This window comes from Orcinus orca, chromosome X (genome assembly GCF_937001465.1).
Source record: "Orcinus orca chromosome X, mOrcOrc1.1, whole genome shotgun sequence".
Classification (NCBI taxonomy): domain Eukaryota; kingdom Metazoa; phylum Chordata; class Mammalia; order Artiodactyla; family Delphinidae; genus Orcinus; species Orcinus orca.
In genome coordinates this window covers 93,840,240-93,862,117 of record NC_064580.1, presented here as the reverse complement: position 1 = coordinate 93,862,117, position 21,878 = coordinate 93,840,240, and the positions used below count along the sequence as shown (strand labels likewise).

Genomic DNA, 21,878 nt, shown 5'->3' with positions numbered 1-21,878 from the left:
GAGTAATAGTCCATTGTATATATGTGCCACATCTTTATCCATTCATCTGTTGATGGACACTTAGGTTGCTTCCATTTCCTGGCTATTGTAAATACAGCTGCAATGAACATTTTGGTACATGACTCTTTTTGAATTATGGTTTTCTCAGGGTATATGCCCAGTAGTGGGATTGCTGGATTGTATGGTAGTTCTATTTTTAGTTTTTTAAGGAACCTCCATACTGTTCTCCATAGTGGCTGTATCAATTTACATTCCCACCAACAGTGCAAGAGGGTTCCCTTTTCTCCACACCCTCTCCAGCATTTATTGTTTCTAGATTTTTTGATGATGGCCATTCTGACCGGTGTGAGATGATATCTCATTGTAGTTTTGATTTGCATTTCTCTAATGGTTAATGATGTTGAGCATTCTTTCATGTGTTTGTTGGCAATCTGTATATCTTCTTTGGAGAAATGTCTATTTAGGTCTTCTGCCCATTTTTGGATTGGGTTGTTTTTTTTTGATGTTGAGCTGCATGAGCTGCTTGTAAATTTTGGAGATTAGTCCTTTGTCAGTTGCTTCATTTGCAAATATTTTCTCCCATTCTGAGGGTTGTCTTTTCGTCTTGTTTATGGTTTCCTTTGCTGTGCAAAAGTTTTAAGTTTCATTAGGTCCCATTTGTTTCTTTTTGTTTTTATTTCCATTTCTCTAGGAGGTGGGTGCTTTATTTTTAAAGAGCTTTTCTGTATTGTTAAAGTTTCCTACTTGGATCATGTAAGCATGTACTTTTTTTCTAATTAGAAAAAAATCAAATGAATTTTACTTAGGATGAAGTGTAGAATAATAACTTGCCTAGGCTATTGCAATAGCTTCCTAAGTGGTCTCCTCATTTTCATTCTTGCCTCCAAATACATCCTCTTCTCCAAAGAACTTAGAATAAAATTCAAGTTCCTAACCTTAGCCTGTAAGGTTCTACATGACATTGCTCCAGCCTACATTTCCAACCTTACCTCCAGTCACACTTGCCAGATTCATTCTACTTCAACCACACAGGCTTTAATTTCCTTGAACTCTACGCTCCAGGTTCTTTCCATCCTGGGTCTTCACATTTGCTACTCCTTGCACTTAGAAGCCCTACCACCCTCCTTCCCTCAACACTCTCTTTGCCTGGCTAAATCCTAGTTATTCTCCATGTTTCAGCTGAGTATGAAATCCTTAGGGGAGCCTTTTCTGACCTCCTTCCCCAGACTAGGTTTGGTTTCTCTGATATTCTCAAAGCACGCATTGTTCTCCTTCATACTAATAATAAACTTGAAAATATGTGTTTATGTGTTTACTTGGTTATTGTTGGTCTCCCTTGCTAAACTACTTGCTCCACAAGGACAAGGACCACATCCGGTTTGCTCATTGCTATATGCCCAGCACATAACATAGTGCCAGGCATGTGGTAAATGCTCAGTGGATATTTGTTGAAAGAATGCATTAATGAGTGCATGAATGAATGACTGAATCTTCACAAACGCAACTTGAGATTATAAAACCAAAAAGGGAGGTAAAGAAGTTCATGAAGGAGAAGGCTAATAATATGCCACAATCGTGGTTTTAACTTCCTTTTGTATTCTCTTTTTCTACATTTGCTTTAATGGACTATTCCCCTTTAAAGAGAGAAAAGTCCTGTGAATTAGCTTAAAAAAACAAAACAGCAACGATAACAAAGTTGTTACTTCTGAGGCCAAGGACAGTGAAGTAGGATGATTTGAAGATGGGTATAAATTACTAGATCACATTTCATTGTCCTGAAGCTCTGTTTCATTATATAATTGATACAGTACAACATAACCAAAGCCCAATTCAAGTTGCCCTGGATATGCTCTATCTTCTCTTCCAGGGACAACTTGTACACATACAGTCAGCTTGAGTAATAATGGTCTTTGTAATTAGGGCCACTACATAGAAAGAAGAGATACATTTTCCACTGACTCACTGTTGCTCTCTAGAGAAGAAAAATATTGGCTACTGCTTAGGCTTACTCCAGAGTTTAAAGTTTAGGGTATAGTCTTAAATTCTTAAAATACAGCCTTTTAAAAAGATGTTAAGAAAGCAAAGTAGGACACTCTTAATTCTGTGACACCATGGACTTAAATTCACAGACACTAACTTCTTTTCAGTTAATCCCACCCTCAGAAGAAAGTCATGGTGGTAATTTCAAAGTCAAATTCTCTACAAGAGCTTGGTGTTTTAACATAACCACTTTTTCCAAAATCTCAGTCTTTTCCTTCTTTTTGATCTAGTCATAAACTAGATGCTTCATAGTTATCTGCATAGTTAAACCTAGACAATATCTGCTTGAGTATTTAGTCCCTTAATTGTTCACATCTTTCCGCTGTTCATCTCTTTTCAAACTTTACTCCCAGGTAACTCCAGAGTTCTACAATGATGTGTGAGACCAAGTCAAGTTATTCATAAATAATTCTAAAGTAAACTTATGCAATACAGTACAGAAGAGGCAGGGTACAAATTCAAACATAAGTATGTCCAATTACGATATACGAAATGAGAGAGAACGGGATTTGTAAATGCGCCACACTTTTCTTTATATTCCTTTTAAATGTCAAGAAATTCAATTAATATAAACACAGTACTCATAAAGGCATTGTTAATAATTATTAGTGCACAAAAGGAAAATATTTTTAACTTAAATAGATCCAAACACTGAGAACAGGACCGAGGAAGCCAAATAACACTGTGTGTTCAAGAGTATTTCTTATTCAAGTAAACATGTTGTTAGTATGGCACATCAAACTATTTATAGTCCTCTGTTATTTGTATATTCCAGAACAATAGTGAGAGCCTAAACAGAGAACACTCGAAATCATTTGATTAAATCAACAAAAAGGAAACTAAATAAACTTTTCTGGTGACAGTAATGACCAATTGCTATGCACCTGACTGTATCATGGTATAATCAATTGGCTTAAGTTCTTCAAACTACTGAAATAAGTGGACCAACGATTTCATGGTCATATTTCAGTTATTTAGCTGACCATGTAGTAATCTAATTGGTTAGCCTGTAAATTCTATCCAGCTATCACTATAAAAATGGAATAGCTTATTAGTATGAGAAAACAGCATTTCCTACTAGATTAATAGAAATGACTGTAAATGATGAGAATAGTATCAGAATTGAATTTAGGCCCTGCCTGAAATATGTCAGAATAATAAAGAGAAAATAGAAAACATTAACCAATTTTTTCAAAGTTTTTAAAATTTTTTATCAGTGGTATTTTACCACTTTTCCTCCTTATTCATGTTGTTTCAGAAGAAATTAATAAAATCCAACTCTCGTTTCATAGTCATGGTGACCTCGAGAGTCTCAGTTTCAGCGATATAGAAAGCTTTGGCACTGTTGCATTCCACAGGATAGGGAAGGGTTAACAACAGCTTCCTAAAAAACAAAACAAAATAAAAACCTAGAATCAGTGATATCAAGACAATGGGAAGCAATATATATCACCACAATGTTAGGAACCAAAAAACTATTTAGTATACCATTTTTTTGGCCTTAAAAATCCAACCAGTGGTTTTGACCACCCCTCTTTTTTTCTAAATTGACCTCATTTTGCATTATATACACGTAGTCTCAGGCTATGTTTATTGGCATAGAAATAGAACCATTGCAACTTTAAGTTGGCTGGATAGATCTATTGCCAGTCATACTTATGTGTAGATGGAATGTGGCTGCCTGATAGAAACCTGAAAATTGGAATGGTTCTAAATAATTCTGCTAACACAACTGAGTCTCTACTACTACATTAGGTGTAGTTATTGAAATTCAAGCCTGGAATGATTTCAATACCAGATCAATGAAAGTGCTTTTCTCTGCCTGCTTCTGTTCTTTCTACTATACATTGGCAAAAATTTCCTGTGAGAGATTGCTGAGTGTAGTTTGCAGTTTATGGCTCAGCTGCTGGATAATTGTATGCTTTAGATGCATGGTTGGGATGAGACATCCATAATTCTGTCATAGTGGTATGAATCTGAATTATGCATAGGGTCGGCACATGCTGGTATCTGAAGAAAATTAAATACATGAAACACTTGTTACCTCACATTCTCAGTAGAGAAGGCTTGAGTATCTCTATAAAAAGTGGGCAGAAAAGCTCTTTTAGAAGGTATAAGGTCCAAATCAGTATAGGAAATGTGGTAATTTTTAGGGGTACTTATTGAATACTTGTACAAAGAACTAGTATTTGAAAATAAAGCCCTTGAAAATCAATTGCTTCTTTGCTCATTTGCAAAGACCTAAGTTCAGGAAACTGGGCTCATTAAAAGTATTTATCACACATCTCTGGAATCTATAGGAGGAATTTTCTGTTACTCTTGTTCCATTCCAGATATCTGGGGTAGGAGAAACAACTCTCTCCACTTGAAGTAATGAACTCGCGATGTTTCTTAATATACCCTGTAATATTTGGCATCTCAAAAAAAATGGGTGCAAAAACCATTGAGTCCTTTTTTTTTTTTTTTTGGCCATGCTGCACAGCTTGCAGGATCTTAGTTCCCTGACCAAGGATCGAACCTGGGCCCACGGCAGTAAAAGCACCAAGTCCTAACCACTGGACCACCAGGGAATTCCCGAGAGTCCATATTTTTAAAGTTGTTTACAATATAGGTTGTACTAGAGTTAGATTTGCTTTATCCCTTATTCTACAAATGATAGTATATTCACTTTTAAAAGAAAGCAAAGCTCAGTGGTGGTAGCTTCATTGCACTAAAAGACACCTAAAATCAGTTGAAGAAGGAGTTCCAATGATAATGTGCACTTCTCTATCCAGGGAGAAATAAATTCAAAAGAGACAGTGGCCATTGGAATGGTCCATCTATCCCTGCATTTTTGTCTAGTCCTTAGTAGTACAGCTTCCCATACTAAAATTTTGAGTAGAAACTGTGCAACTTATTTAGGCTCTTAGAAGAAGGAAAATACTGTGTGATATCTGAAATGAGAGTTATATTTTAAACAATATAAAATTCTACTAATACTTAATCATATACAATTCATTGAAGAACAGGACTGTATTTTATTTCGGTGTCCCCCCAGTGTCTAGCAGACTTCATAAATGTTTGTTGACTGAATGAATAAACGAATGAAAAGCAAACAGGTCACCACAAAATGATATTTGAATAACTGGTATAAATTAGTACTATAATAAAATATGAATGAACATTTGAACCCAATCCCTCTGCCTCTACTTTGAAAATATATTTGCCTTTTAAGAAGCTACAGTTTAGTCACTGATCAAATGTTTATCCAGTGTTAATTTTCATTAGAAATTATTTAAATGCAAACAATAATATATGAAAGTAAAACCCCAAAATTATCTGTACAGTGAACTCTATAGACTCACATGTTTACATTTATATTAGAGAATTCAAGTTGATGTTTCTTTTTTTTTTTTTTTTTTTGCCGTACGTGGGCCTCTCACTGTTGTGGCCTCTCCCACCGCGGAGCACAGGCTCTGGACGCGCAGGCTCAGCAGCCATGGCTCACGGGCCCAGCCGCTCCACTGCATGTGGGATCTTCCCGGACCGGGGCACGAACCCGTGTCCCCTGCATCAGCAGGCAGACTCTCAACCACTGCGCCACCAGGGAAGCCCCAAGTTGATGTTTCTTGCAAGAGATTTAAATAAAGGACAACCTTGTTCTGTACATATTCACATAATGCACTTTTTATTTTATGTAGTTAATAAATTATTTGATTTACATATCTGGGATAAAAAAAGGACATGGCCTTTTTAACGTTTCCTATTGGAGACATAACTATTTTCAAAGAAAGTGCAGAAATAGCTACTGAGCTGCAGTTCACTATTCCAGTTAGAAAATATTTTTTTAGGTGTTTACGTCTTTGAATATCAGCCAACTCTCAATCTATTGGGTTGGCCAAAAATTTCGTTCGAGTTTTCTTGGAAGACATATGGAAAAACCCGAAATAACTTTTTGGCCAATGCAATAAATCAAAGGAGCACCGCAAAGGTGAGATAATCTAAAGCAACACACAACCAAAAATTAACTCATATTTGTCTTCAGAGTGTGTTTTTATTATCACATTCAAGGAATTCATTTATGATATTCTTAGACTTCATCTTAAAAACTAATGAAACCCCATATGAAGATAAAGTCAGGAGATTCTGAGACATTATACAATTTCCCCTATCTTTCTTCCTTTCTATCTACTCCATGTTGGGAATCTACATACCAAAACAACGTTGTAAAAAATGAAGAATTCAGCAAACTGTTTTATTTCTTTTCGATCTACAATGCTAAAATTCTGTTTTATTTATAATTTTAATGCAGTTGACTATCAATAGACTGATATTACTAGTCAATTCAGTTAAAATAAATTCACTTGTTTTGCCTTATAGATACATTAGCAGAATGTCCGCTCTTATCTTTCTTGGAGCCGGTAAGCATAGTGTTACAGGTGTCAAAGTTAGAAACTAAAGAAAGTAGATGTGCATATCAATAAACTAAAAAACAAGACACATTTCCAATAATACAATTTCAGGTAATAGCATGGCTCCAAAGCATGTTCAAGTGTTTAGGAAAAGTGATAAAAACTTTAATTCTATCTTCTGTCTTCTATCTTAATTAATGAATCTTTTTCTTAAGAGACAGTACCTTCATGCACTGAGCATTTAATGTATAAGTACTGTAAGATCCAAATGACCTAGTGCAGCCTACATTCTATGTGGAAAAATATCTCTGTGTGAGTCTTTCATTTAGTGAGCTCTGATAAATATCTGGAATGACAGCGTAGCCAGAGCAGCTGCCTAAAGATGGATGGAGACAGTGAGAACTGCTAGGGGAACGGAAATTAACTCCATAGTGTGTAGATATGTGTGTGCTTTTAACAAGTGCACAAATATCATGAAAAATTTGACTGTTCATTTAACCAACTTTCCTTGCAAAGTTTGTGTGGAAGAGTAAATGCGTGTATAACATGTAATGGAAAAAAATTACAATACTCCTTGAAGTGAATGGTAGGAATAGGGAATGTAATTTTTATAATATGAGACTTTTTTTGAGTGAATACATTTTTGAAATCATATTAAGTAATGAGAAAATATTTGATATGTATTCATCTGTAGATCATTTGGGGTTAAATGCATCTACTGTAGAAATCAAGGTTAAGCTATGCATTTTACGTTGGGTTGTTTACACACAGAAGTCTTTTGTACCAGAGATTTAATTTTGTTATTTTCTTGAAGCCCTACAATCAACAAAGGACAATTGTAGGTACTGATAATGGAAGGAAGAGAATGTGTTAGGAGCTGACTGCTCCCCGCACCCAGTTTGAAATGTCTATGAGTTACAAAGAATCACTGCACTCAGCCAAAGTGTGCTCACTGTTATACATCCAGATGAAAAGTGAACAAAGCAGTGAGATATTTAGACATTTTATCTAGCACCTGCCAGGTTCTATAGATTCCCTCCTTATAGAGTTAGTTTTGAGAGACAGGGCTGATTTATCCAGGTTTCAAGATAAACATTTTTATCAGAATTTTACCGTATACATTGTGTTCGGGGAACATGATTTGAACTTGTATAATAACAAGACTACTTTGAAAATATCAAATGTTTAGTTGAATTATTCCATTATCATCTGCATTATTTTTAAATGTATTCATGCAACTTGAGGATCTAGTGATAAATTAGCTGTTAGAACTTTTGTTTTAAGCAATTGATAAGACTTTTTGTTGATTTTTAGATGAATATAATCAAATTTAACCTTAGAGCCCCACAGTATCCAATATGCTTAAAGATTGCTTCTTTCATGCCATCACTGTACCAGAAAGCCACATGCAAGACTTACAACTTAAGAGATTTTCACCTCTAGCTATTTTTCCTGACAGATAAGCAAACTGTATCTGAATGTCAAGGACTATGTCTTGGTGGTATCAACCTAATCCAAATGTATGCATGTAAAGTAGGAAAAAATCTAGGTATTTACAAATATATGTTTATATTACCTAGATCAAACATCTGAATGACTGACTTTTTCACTTTTCTTCAGACTTTAGGAGTGTTACAAAATAATTACGTACACTTTTATAAAGGATATTGACTAAAGGTTCATTAATATTATAATATTCATTATTCTAGTTCTAAGTTTTACTCACTTATTAGGAGTACGGAGGTCAAGGGTCATTTCCTGAACGTTGAGTTCAATTTCAGAAGTGATCGTATTTGGCAGTTTAATTTTAATCTGAAAGAGAAAATGAAAAATACTGTTGTCTTGAGGAACAGTTAATTTGAAGAGTGCAGTAAAATACAGGGGAATGAGAAGTAATACTTATTTAATGCCGACTATGTGCCAGACTATGCTCTTTCCTCGTAACAATCTTGAGAAGCAGTGATTATTACCCCCATTTTACAGATGGAGAAACCAAGATACAGAAAAGTTTAGTGAGTGACCCAAGGCAACTGTCTGTAATTTGACTAAGATCTATCTGCCTCCAAAACTATTATAGAAACACTTTGGTTACATGCCTGTACATTCACTGCTTGAAGGTGCATACTAGTGCACCTGCTAGAGTTGGGGACCTTCAACTACTTTTATATCACTGGGTACTTTGTATAAAAAGTGGTTAGTTCTCATGTTGGGTGTGGGTTGGTGATGCCATGTTATAGTCTCCTGGTATAAACTCCCATACACATTTCCTGGAGAAATGTAGGGGTCCAGAAAAGTTGTTAACAGAACAAAAGAGAAATAACAATATGACCCCTACACAAAAATGGGACTATTTATTGATTTAGTAAGATTTCACTTAAAACTGTCTCATCTCAATTATGAGCTAGAAGACTTGAAATCTTGGATATCTGGTGAGTTCAGAGCTGGAATAGCAAGCATAAAAGCAACAGGTTATAAAGGAAATACATATCAAATAAGTAGTGGGAAAAATTAGAATTCCTTATAAGAAGCTTAAAATAGGCAATAGTGTTTTTGTGATATAAAGTATGTGAATAAATACATGTCTGTGAGTTATATTTTACTTTATTAAACTGTATATAAACAAACAGTTGTAAATAGAGCTCTACAGGTCCTACTATCTAAATATATCCTTTAGTTAATATTTTCATTAAACAAAGAATTACCTCCTAATTTATATTTTGAAAATTCATATCTTCTTAATTAGAGATGCTTTGAATGAGAGAAATAGAACATTTCTCAAAGAGGTAGTTATAGGGGCTCTACCTCAAATTAAATGAGCAGTCTACTGGACAAGAAAGACCTATTCTTACTTCAATAACATTCAGATCTGATAGTCAGGTTGAGATGTTCTTTAGTTGCAGGATGACTCATTTCACCTGGACTAAGAAGTACAAATATTTGCTTCTTTAGTTTGAAATGTTTATCTCTTTCAAGGTAAAAAATTATTTCCCCAGGGTCGAAATGACATTTGAGTAAGGAAAAAAAAATTATGACAAGTGAAATTTAGATACAACTTTTGGGTAGAACTTCAAAGTGGTTCTTAAAATTGTTTGCAACTCTAGTTAAGGGTAATTCAGAAACAACTCATTAATTTTTCCTCTTGAGGAAATTAAAATTGTGTACTAAAATGGTTTCAGAGGAGGGACAGGAGAAGGAACAAATTAAGTTCCTTAATGATACACATTAATATCTCATAAGGTAGAAGATTCAATGAAGAGTCAACAGAGAAACTCCTCCTGAAACATGAATCAGACTTCTTCAGAAATACTTTTATTGAATACCTGGAAAATAGACATTGTTATTATTGACTTCGAACTGACTGTACCCAAGACCTAACTTGTCCAGTATTAGTAAATACAGTATGTCACTGACCAAACAAAGGGATTGATGTTCCTCTCTTTACATAGGAGGCAAACTGAATTCATTTCAAAGAAAAATTATTTTAATAGGTAAACTAATGAAAATAGCTAAAAATGTCATTGGGAAACTTTCAACCTTTTGGGAGCTCAACCTTTGGAGTCAAACTTGGGCTTGAATTCTGGTTCTGTCACATATTATTGCTTATTAGTTATCTATTGTTGTATAACGAAAACCAATTATACTTCCTCCCCCCCTTAATTTAATGGCTCAAAACAACAATAAACTTTTATTATGTTACACATTTTTCATAGGTTAGGAATTCAGGAGTGGCTTAGCTAGGTAGTTCTGGCTTAGTTAGGGTCTATCATGAGGTTGTGGTTAAAATACTGGCTGAGCTGCAGACATCTGAAGGCTTTACTGGGGCTAGAGAATTTGCATCCAAGGTGGCTCACTCACATGGCTGTTGGCAAGAGGGCTCAGTGTTAGGGGAACCACTGACCAAAACCACCCGCCCTGGCCAGGCCCAACAGTAACCACTTGCATGAGTTATCTTACAACAGGAGGTCCTGGTAAGGAATGCGGAACTAACAAGCTACTACCAACCGAAGAATTCGGGAAAAGTTAAAAGGAGACGTCAGTCCATATGTCCTACCAACCTCCCAGAATCCTCCTTGCTGGAATCCATCTTGGCTGAGCCATGCGCACACCAGCAAGAAGGACCCTGAGTCGGAGTGACTGGCCAGAGACAACCCGGAAACTAACCCTATTACCATAAAACCTGAGGCTGAGAGCCATGTGGCAGAGCAGTTCTCCTGGGTTCCCTTACCCTGCTGCTCGCCACCCAGGTGTCCCTCCCCAATAAAGTCTCTTGCTTTGTCAGCACGTGTGTCTCCTTGGACAATTCATTTCTGAGTGTTAGACAAGAGCCCACTCTCGGGCCCTGGAAGGGGTCCCCCTTCCTGCAACATCTGTTCTTCACCACATGGACTTCTCCATAGGACTTAGGGCCCTGAGTGTCCTTACGACACAACAGCTGTCTTCTCCCCAGAGTGAATGATCCAAAAGTGTGAGACAGAAACCATGCCTTTTTAAAAAATGTAGCCTCAGAAATTATACACTTTCATTTCTGTAATATCCTATTGGTTATACAGGTCAGCCCCATTCGATGTGAGAGGGGACTACACAAAGGGATGAATATCAGGAGGTGAGAATCATTGCGGACCATCTCAAAGCCTGGCTACCACCATACCCAACACTAACTTCAATTTACACTTCTGCCTTCCGGCCTTATGAATAAAAAGTAACAGGAAAAGAGTCCACTAATTTAAAGTTTGTGAGATCCCTTTTTCCCATGTTCAGCCTGTCTTCGGGCAAGTAGTTGAAACTACTCCTTTAGTCTCTATAGGAATTCACTTTGGGGCTTTCCTAGAAATGGGTAAATGTAGGTCAAATTACTTACAAATTATTTTTCATTGTCATTCATTTATTCTCCTCTATGTGTTGTAAAAGAGCTGGCTTAATATGCCAAAACCTTTGGGGTGGGGTCATTAATGTGAGATTGTCATTTTGAGTTTTAAATTTCCTCTTTATTGTCTTGTTCTTATGCTAAATTTATATGACAAGGTGGTTCTTAAAATCTATAAGTGATTAATACAGGCTCCTCAGGTCCTCTGATGAGTGTCTTTGATCATATTTTAAGTTGTTTGAAAATTGAAATGAGAAGGCCAAACAGCAAGTGTTTGTTGGAGATCAACCATTTTAGGCTTCCTCCTGAACTGTCATTTCCTGAATGCCAGAACAAAAGAATAAGTGATACATACCTTATATATATAACTTGACCAGTCTATGCTACCTACTGAAATTTTAGTGAAGCTTAAGATATACAGAAAAATTTGGCCTGTCGCTTTGGAAGATAGTCTTACTTTACAGGTTCTAGATATTGTAAAAATATTTTCATTTGACAGAAATACAGCAACTACCTCCAATATACTTGATTTTTAGCAAAGAAATTAAGACTATATGAGTTTCCATTTGAAACATAACATTAGGAAACTTTGATTAACAGAAAAAGTTTGGGTAGGACCCATTCTGAATTGCTTCAGTGATTTAATTTCCCATTGTTTTACTATGGAAACGCATGTGAGATATTTTTTCCATTGCAGCCATAATAAATATTTTATAAAAACTCTCAGGAACAATGATAATCTATAGGAAAGTGAAAAAATGTAAAGGTGATGGACCCCCTACTTTGAAATTGTATAAGTATTTACCTCTGGAGAATAAAAAGATAGAGGTATGTGTTCTCCAAAACTAGGACACAAAACCAACAGATATCTTTTAATATTAATGGATACATTTTCTATAAAGTTACCATGGTGAAACATTCCAGTACTATATGGCCATGTCTGTTTCATAAGATCATGGAGCATGACTCCTCTCCTCTCACAGGAGTCAAGAGTAAGTTTAGTTTAGATTTGCGTTTCTCTAATGATTAGTGATGTTGAGCATCCTTTCATGTGTTTGTTGGAAATCTGTACATTTTCTTTGGAGAAATGTCTATTTAGGTCTTCTGCCCATTTTTGGATTAGGTTGTTTGTTTTTTTGTTATTGAGCTGCATGAGCTGCTTATAGATTTTGGAGATTAATCCTTTGTCAGTTGCTTCATTTGCAAATATTTTCTCCCATTCTGAGGGTTGTCTTTTGGTCTTGTTTATGGTTTCCTTTGCTGTGCAAAAGCTTTGAAGTTTCATTAGGTCCCATTTGTTTATTTTTGTTTTTATTTCCATTTCTCTAGGAGGTGGGTCAAAAAGGATCTTGCTGTGATTTATGTCATAGAGTGTTCTGCCTATGTTTTCCTCTAAGAGTTTGATAGTTTCTGGCCTTACATTTAGGTCTTTAATCCATTTTGAGCTATTTTTGTGTATGGTGCTAGGGAGTGATCTAATCTCATACTTTTACATGTACCAGTCTAGTTTTACCAGCACCACTTACTGAAGAGGCTGTCCTTTCTCCACTGTACTTTCCTGCCTCCTTTATCAAAAATAAGGTGACCATATGTGCGTGTGTTTACCTCTGGGCTTTCTATCCTGTTCCATTGATCTATCTTTCTGTTTTTGTGCCAGTACCATACTGTCTTGATGACTGTAGCTTTGTAGTATAGTCTGAAGTCTGGGAGCCTGATTCCTCCAGCTCCGTTTTTCGTTCTCAAGATGGCTTTGGCTATTCAGGGTCTTTTGTGTTTCCATACAAATTGTGAAATGTTTTGTTCTAGTTCTGTGAAAAATGCCAGTGGTAGTTTGATAGGGATTGCATTGAATCGGTAGATTGCTTTGGGTAGTAGAGTCATTTTCACAATGTTGATTCTTCCAATCCAAGAACATGGTATATCTCTCCATCTATTTGTATCATCTTTAATTTCTTTCATCAGTGTCTTATAATTTTCTGCATACAGGTCTTTTGTCTCCTTAGGTAGGTGTATTCCTAGATATTTTATTCTTTTTGTTGCAGTGGTAAATGGGAGTGTTTTCTTGATTTCACTTTCAGATTTTTCATCATTAGTGTATAGGAATGCCAGAGATTTCTGTGCATTAATTTTGTATCCTGCTATTTTACCAAATTCATTCATTAGCTCTAGTAGTTTTCTAGTAGCATCTTTAGGATTCTCTATGTATAGTATCATGTCATCTGCAAACAGTGACAACTTTACTTCTTTTCCGATTTGGATTCCTTTTACTTCCTTTTCTTCTCTGATGGCTTCACAGGTGAATTCTATTATACATTTAGAGAAGAGCTAACACCTATCCTTCTCAAACTCTTCCAAAATATAGCAGAGGGAGGAACACTCCCAAACTCATTCTATGAGGCCACCATCACCCTGATAACAAAACCAGACAAGGATGTGACAAAGAAAGAAAACTACAGGCCAATATCACTGATGAACATAGATGCAAAAACCCTCAACAAAATCCTAGCAAAGAGTATCCAACAGCACATTAAAAGGATCATACACCATGATCAAGTGGGGTTTATTCCAGGAATGCAAGGATTCTTCAATATATGCAAATCAATCAACGTGATACACCGTATTAACAAATTGAAGGAGAAAAGCCATATGATCATCTCAATAGATGCAGAGAAAGCTTTCGACAAAATTCAACACCCATTTATGATAAAAACCCTGCAGAAAGTAGGCATAGAGGGAACTTTCCTCAACATAATAAAGGCCATATATGACAAACCCACAGCCAACATTGTCCTCAATGGTGAAAAACTGAAAGCATTTCCACTAAGATCAGGAACAAGACAAGGTTGCCCACTCTCACCACTCTTATTCAACACAGTTTTGGAAGTTTTAGCCACAGTAATGAATGGATTCTTGTCATCAACTGAAAAGCATTCTTAAGTCTCTCCTATCCTAAAAAAAAAAAATCCCTAAACCGGGCCTCCTCTTCAACAAACCATCTCCTCTCTCTCCTCCCTTTCACTGCTAAACTTTCTCAAAGAACAATCTATATTTGCTGCCTTCTCTTCCTCAATTCCTATCCACTTCTCAGGTTTCTGCAACCCAGTGTTGGCCCCTACCATGCCTCTGAAGCTGCTCTCTTCCAAAAATCACCAATGTCTTCTAAACTGATGAATCTAAAAATTTCTTCTGCATCCTAATCCTGCTTTACTTTTCTACAGTGGGAGATACTGTTATAGCTTTCTCCATCTCTGCATATCCTTCTGAGTTCCTCTTCCTTTATCCATCCCTCAAATATTTGTGTTTTCTATGGTCAACCTGTGAATCTGCTTGCATAGGTTCAGAAGTTTCTGCCAGTTCTGGTTCAAGGATTCTGGACCATATAATTAAAATATTTGATTAAACCTCCTCAAAATGACATAATCAGAATGTAAAATTACTGATTTTGTTACCAAGTAATATGTATAAGATATCTTTCACCCTTATTTAATACCTGACCTTAAGCCCATCTCAAACACCCTGTCCCTCTCTCTTACCTCTCTGTCTTTCTCAATCTCTATCTGTGCATCTATCTATCTCTATCTCTCTCATTTTCGGGGACTTTTATTTTCAACTCTACTAATTTTGGTATTATTTAAAATTTTAAATATATATAAATTCCATCATCAGAAATATATTAAGTCTATACAATTAGATTAGCTTTTAAGGGAGGTATTCATCCCCCTACCATCGTTATGGAAAAATATTATGATATTAACTATAAATGTATCTATATTACTGAAAGAACTATAAGAAATTTAATTGAAGGTTTACTGTGCTGCCTGGAGCTGATAATAAGGAATTGTATTACAGCTGAAATATCCTTCTCCCTGACACACAGTCTGATAAATAACCAGTCAGGTAAGGTTAGCATAATCAGAAAGCCTACCATAAAAAGGTGTCCATCCTCCAGAATTTTAAATGGGAAAGAGAATCCACTCCATTTTCAAGCAGCCAAATCTATTTATTCATAAGAAGTAAATGAAAATGACTGTTTTAACCTTAACAGAGAAATCGGGATTTGAGAAGCATGCCATTAAAGAAAGAAGTGAATTCTTAGAGGACATGCAGACACTTTGCTCAGAATGATTGATAGCTCTTTCTGAGATGAATATGTGTGATAAAACATGTGACTCTTGGTTGTGTCTGCCAGATGGTGACTGACTCCTATGCCATCCCTGACTCTCACCCCGTTCCCAGTGAGGTTTAAAGATGGAGTAAGGCTCATATCCCAGTGAGGAGGTGACAATGAAAAATAAAAAGAGGCTTAATGGCTTGTTTTTAGTCACATTAACATGTCCCCTTATCAATATAGATCCATTATAGTAGGAGCACCAAAATATTATGTATCCATGGCAGCTCAAAAAGAGTATCAAGCCATCTGCAGGTTTGTCCCCGCTCCTAGGACAAATGATGGGCCATTTGGCAGAATATCAACAAGCCTAGCCCCATTCATTTTTGGATTTTAGAGATAGTGTGCTGTTAAACACCCATGGGTGAAAATGGAAATCCACTGACCTACTTCCCCACTCACCCATCCCCATTTCTGCCACAAATAGTCCTATGGGGAAGCCAGGCTATCTGCTTACATATCTTTGATACCTAAAATTCCTTTTCCACTCTCCCCAACTGGCACCCAAGAGGTCAGGTACCTCAGTAATCCCTGTTTCTCAGGGGTAGGCAGGTTCCCATTCTTCCCACCTTGTTTCTAGGACAGCTTTTTGGCTTCTCCATCATCATTGTTTGCATTTCTTTAATAAATTTATTTATTTTTTATTTTTGGCTGCGTTGGGTCTTCGTTGCTGCACGCGGGCTTTCTCTAGTTGGGGCGAGCGGGGGCTACTCTTCGCTGCGGTGCATGGGCTTCTCACTGTGGTGGCCCCTCTCGCTGCAGAGCACGGGCTCCAGATGCGTGGGCTTCAATAGTTGCGGCACACAGGCTCAGTAGCTGTGGCCCCCGGGCTCTAGAGCACAGGCTCAGTAGTTGTGGGGCGCGGGCCTAGTTGCTCCGCGGCATGTGGGATCTTCCCGGACCAGGGCTCGAACCCATGTCCCCTACTTTGGCAGGCGGACTCTCAACCACTGTGCCACCAGGGAAGCCCATTGTTTGCATTTCTAAAGCCATGTCACAATTCCAACCTCATTTCATTGAGCCGATGTCTCTTAGTTTTCAATACCTAGCCTGGAACTTGAGTTAGAATTTACAATGTCTCTGTTAGAACTTTGTCTCTGATTGTTGACCCCGTCCCAAGGGCCATTTATTCTGTCCCTGGTTAGACCCATTTCTGCAAGTTTCCTAGTATCCCCCTCAACTCCTCCCCCTCTCCAAACATACACATGTTACTTAAAAACAGTTCTACTTCATTCCAAGCCTGATGAAAGCCAGCACTCTGTGGTATTATATTCTAACCCCTGCAGAGAGCAAACACCAACTCTGAAAATCAACATCTCTAGTCTCTGTCTTTGAATTCCATAGAGACTTGTATTTCTAACAGCCTGCTGGACACATCCAACAAGATTTTCTACAGGCACTTCAAACTCAATATTACCCGAACTTAATATTTTTCTTATAGAACTTTGTCTTCTTTCTCTTTTGCATTCCATACCTGATCCCTACAACACAAACAAAACCACCTTTGTTTACTCTCATTCCAAAAGTAATAGTAGTTGTAAAAAATATAGAAAATTCAGATGAGCAAATATGAATAAAAAACATCTCTAAGATTACCATCCAGATATAAACCACTTTACCTCCCCATATCTCGATTAATGCCGTCACCATTCACCTAGTCACTCAAGCTAGAAATCTGACTCCTGTTTCTCCCTTACATATCACATTCAACCACTTTCTAAATCCTGTCGATACTACCGTGGATCCTTGAACAACACTGGGTTTGAACTGTGTGGGTCCACTTATATGTGTTTTGTTTTTCAATAAATACATACTACACATCTACAGTTGGTTGAATCCATGGATGCAGAACCACAGATGTGGAGGGCCAACCATAAAGTTAGAAGCAGATTTCTGACTGTGTGGAGGGTAGGTGCCCCTAACCCCTGCATTGTTTAAGGGTCAACTGTACCTCCAAAATGTTTACTGAAACCATTCTTTCCTCTCTATCTCCACTGCCATAGTCCAGGCTCTTACTTCTCTTACCTGAATTAGTGCAACTGTCTATCAACTGGTTTTCCTATCACCAGTCTCCCAAACTCACACTCATCTCTTACCATAATCTCCACCAACAACTAGAGTTGCTCTGAAATACACATCTACTTGTTTAACTCACTTACTTTAAAACGTCGAGGAGCTCTAATGCCCACAAAATAAGTCCAAATTTCATGGTATCTTAGTCTGCTTGGGCTGCCATAACAAAATACTATAGACTGGAAAGTCTGAGAATGCCAGACATGCCAGCATGGTTGGCTTCTGGCGAGAGCTCTCTTTCTGGCTGCCTTTTCACCGTGCTCACATGGCAGGGATAGAAAGCAAGCAGGGCAAGCGCTCTGGTATCTCTTTGTATAAGGGCAGTAATATCATCATGAAGGCCCCACACATGTGACCTCATCTAAACCTAATTACCTCCCAAAGGCTCCATCTCTGAATACCATCACAGTGGGAGTTAGGGCTTCAACATATGAATTGCCGGGGGGGGGGGGCGGGGGACACGATTCAGTCCACAGCATATGGTATGATATTCAAAGACTTTTACAACTACCTCTAAGCTGGGTATTCTGTTTTATCTTTTATTACTCCACACCAGTGCATTCTGGGGCTCCAAGAACATCACATATAGTTCTCAAAACACATCATATACTTTCACAGCACTATGCCTTTACTTATTCTGTTTACTCTGCTTAGACAGCTGTTCCACCCTGGCAAACTATTATGTTCCTCAAATGTCATCACATCCCACCTGTTTTGTGAAGTCTGCTTGGATTTCCTCTTTTTTGTACCCATATCACTTCTATCAAATTCAAACTGCCTGGATTCAAATCGTAGTTCTGCCAGAGTTTAAATGTGTGACCTTAAGCAAGTTATTTAACTTCCTTGTGCTTCAGTAACCTCATTTGTAAAATGGGGATAACAGCACTTATTTCATAGAGTTTTGGCGTGGGAATAATGAGTTACTATGTGCAAAGTTCCTAGAGAAATGCCTGGCACATAGTAAGCATTATATAAATTGTTTTCTGTTACTATATCATGTTAAGTGAAGACAATCAGGATAGAAACTTTTATTTATGGGCTGTAAATGTAGGGAAATGGCTCCACTATGGCATTCTGGCAACTGTGCACTATTCACATAGGCCACGTAAGCAAGGCTCAACTTCAGTCTGCCCTAGGTCTTGGCAGAACATCCTGTGATTCTCTTACAGCATGAGAAGATAGGCAGTCTTGTGAGGAGTTGCCTCAAGGCTGTTTCTTATCTGTCTTTCGACCTTGGAGGCTCCCTATCTTGCAGGAGGATGCCATGATGTTTCAATGAGGCATAGGATTTTCCACCTCCCTTCCCCTGGGTATAGAGGCAGGCTGTTAAACAGCTTAGCTGCAGTCTATAGTTGGCTCTTCAGCAAGAGTGCCCCACTACTTGTGTCACCTGTCATCTGGCTCCTGTAGTTCAATGTTGTCCTGTGGGGCAAAGGGACATGGGGAGCTGATACCATGCTGATCTTGCTTATGCCGTCTGTATAAGTAATAAACTATATCCTTTTGGACTTGTTTCCTTATCGGATGGATCTATGAAAATATGTGCTGCTGCTTATGGACTATTTGACCTCTTACCAGTTAAGCACCTGCAGAGAAGGAGAACCTTACATCTATTTTGTTCAACACTGTATGTCAAGTGTCTGGCCTGTAGTAAATGCTCAATAAGTATTTGTTGAATTTTAAAAATTACAGAAAACAATGATAAATATGTATTCAAGGATATGTATCAAATCCATTATAGTAGAAGTCTTGTGGGGAGGGATGGAGAGTATAGAAGATAAAAGAGAAAATATAATTTAAGATAAAATAAAATAAGACAGAGGCATTCTACTCATGAAGTTTAAGGAAAAACATGCATGTCACCTAGGAGGAAACGCCCTCTAGACTCTCTTATATCAGTGTAAGAGGCATTGTAAGCATGACCTTATTTTCCCAACTGTAATATAAGGAGGAAAGTCTAAATCAACACTTTCAAACTGTGTTACAAAGAGCCTCAGTTTTTCTCCTAGGAGCTGTCTCATAGATGATAGCACCCTTTTAACCAAGGCAGTAGTACGTGTTTTATATGTTAGGCTTTCTCACAGAATTTTGTTTGAAGAAAAGACTTGGCAGCTAAAAGCAAAACAAAACAAACCTGCAAACCACTGGCTTAGTTCTAGCTCTAAAATTAATGTACAGCATGATGACAATAGTTAATAATACTGTATTGAATATTGGGAAATTGCTAAGGGTAGATTTCAGGTGCTATCACCACACACACCCACACACACAAATGGTATGTGAAGAGATGATATGTTAATCAGCTTGACTGTAGTAATCATTTCACTATGTATATGTATATCAAATCAATATATTGTATACTTTAAATATATACAGTTTTTATTTAGAAAATAAAATGCCCAAATATAGATTAAGGCACGGGAAGCTTGGTAACTACAAACTCAGGAGTAGAGCAGCAGGCATAATTTGGATAATGGAACTCTCTGGGTTGGGGTTAGAAGGAAAAGATGGAAGGTTTGCTGAAGACATACATATTCTTAACTCAGAATTTTGTTTAGGATCAACACTTTGATTTAGGACTCATAAATCTTGCTTTCTTATTTGGAGTCTGGGGAGGGTAAAGGAAAGGCGGTTCTTGTAAATTTTTAAACCCCAAATCAGTTCTTGTATTTAAACAGATTGTTTGCGTTCCTATTACCTTCCTCAGCTTAAGCAGAGGGCTTCTTCTTAAAGTCTCTGGGTCAGATAGTTACATAGAGACCAGGTCCAAGACCCAAATAACATATTTAGCCAATTCTAAGGTGCAATTTTCCTGACATTTTTATGTTTCTGTTATTGGGATGAATCACACAATGTGCATATTTAATATAGTAGTATACCTATTTTTCCTATGTTACTAAACAAATGGCACATCTACAATTTGATGATGTCTTAGAGTTGAAAAAATGCCATATTATTAACAGGAATAATAAGCTTAAAAATTGTGCCAGAAATATCTGAGATGAGGTCATTAACCTCTGCAGTCGGAGTCTTCCCAGCAGGGTTAAGCAATGACAGTGGGTGTCATCATCAATATGCCTATAGGATAAAATTCAAGCGCAGATCTGTTTTCTTTTTTCTTTTTTGAGGGACAGCTTACCAGTACACCACTGTCCACAATTATTCTTTACTCTTGTTACACTCAATGCTTACCCAAATAGGTCATGCTATTTCATGCCTGGATACCTTTCCATGTGCTCTTACCTCTGTTTGGAATGCCCTTCTTGGAATGCTGTCCACTGGAGAAATCCTATCCACCTGGTGTTGATCCCCTTCTGCCCTTTCTGCTTCATGTCACCACGTACCTGGTATATGCCTCTAAATATGTACTTGCCATAGTGAACTGCAATGACTTTTTAGGTGTCCATCTCATTACCTGTAAATTCCTTGAGGGTAATTGACTGTTTCTTATTTGTCTTTGTATCCCTAGTACTTAGGACAGTGTCTGGTATGTAGTAGTATTTAAAGATTGAATGTATGAAGAAAAAGAAAGAGGAAAAGAATGCTATACATATGGTGAAGTGCCATGGCACCAACAAATGTTTCATCTGTTTCTGGCATTCAAAGGTGTCCATGTCTTATCCAAACCGTCTGAACTCCTAGCAAACTTAAAATTGTCAACACTGAATTTAATTGTTAATAATAAAATGGGTTCATTTATGTTAGTTTAGTCTCCCCAGTCAATTATAAGCTCATTAGAGGGAGGGATCAAGTCTTTTTCTGTACATACATGTTGAGTTTTAGATAAATTGTGTACTCCTACTCTGAGGTGTGATTTAGTTTCCAAGATTCTTCATTCAGCATACCTTTATTATTAATGCTGGGAGCAAGCTGCATGAGGGAAATGGAAAGGCTCACAACAGTTTTATTTATTTAGGGCCTAGAATTTCTTTAGAGTTTAGAGTAATCCGCAATACCAAACATCAAAAACATAATCCTACAGTCATTTAAGAGAGAGAAATTTGAATATTACTGGTAAAACCCTGGGAGCTAATTACTTCAAGATCACTTGAAACCTTAACTCATTAAGTTTGAAAAATCTCCTGAGGTCCTTAAAGACGCTATTCCTATTATGTTATGTGATCCAACTGAATGTCTTGGATTTTGCTAATAAGAGAAAGCCTGAAGTTTATGCAAAAGAGAGAATGCATTTATCTTTTGCTTCAGGAAAAATATTAAGCATCTCCTATGGGTACTTCAGTACTCTGTGTTGTAGAGTATTATAAGAGAGGGAGGGGAAAATACAGATGCACAGCCCCTGATCTCAAAAAATAAATTCCCAGCACCAAACACCAGAATTACT

At 37.2% G+C, this 21,878-nt stretch overlaps 1 protein-coding gene and 1 non-coding gene across 2 annotated transcripts in view; both read right to left on the bottom strand.

Annotated features, from left to right (window-relative positions):
- Positions 1-2,695: 2,695 nt before the first annotated feature.
- DNAAF6 (dynein axonemal assembly factor 6) overlaps positions 2,696-21,878 on the bottom strand; it is a 40,471-nt gene continuing 21,288 nt past the window's right edge. The window contains exons 6-7 of the mRNA XM_033408848.2: positions 8,158-8,243; positions 2,696-3,424 (exon numbers count right to left, since the gene is read on the bottom strand). Of these exons, the coding sequence (XP_033264739.2) occupies positions 3,295-3,424; positions 8,158-8,243 (216 nt within the window). The 3' untranslated portion in view covers positions 2,696-3,294. The remainder of the gene's footprint in view (positions 3,425-8,157; positions 8,244-21,878) is intronic.
- Positions 4,538-4,610, bottom strand: TRNAK-UUU (transfer RNA lysine (anticodon UUU)). Its single transcript has one exon. It is a non-coding gene; the product is annotated as a tRNA-Lys (tRNA).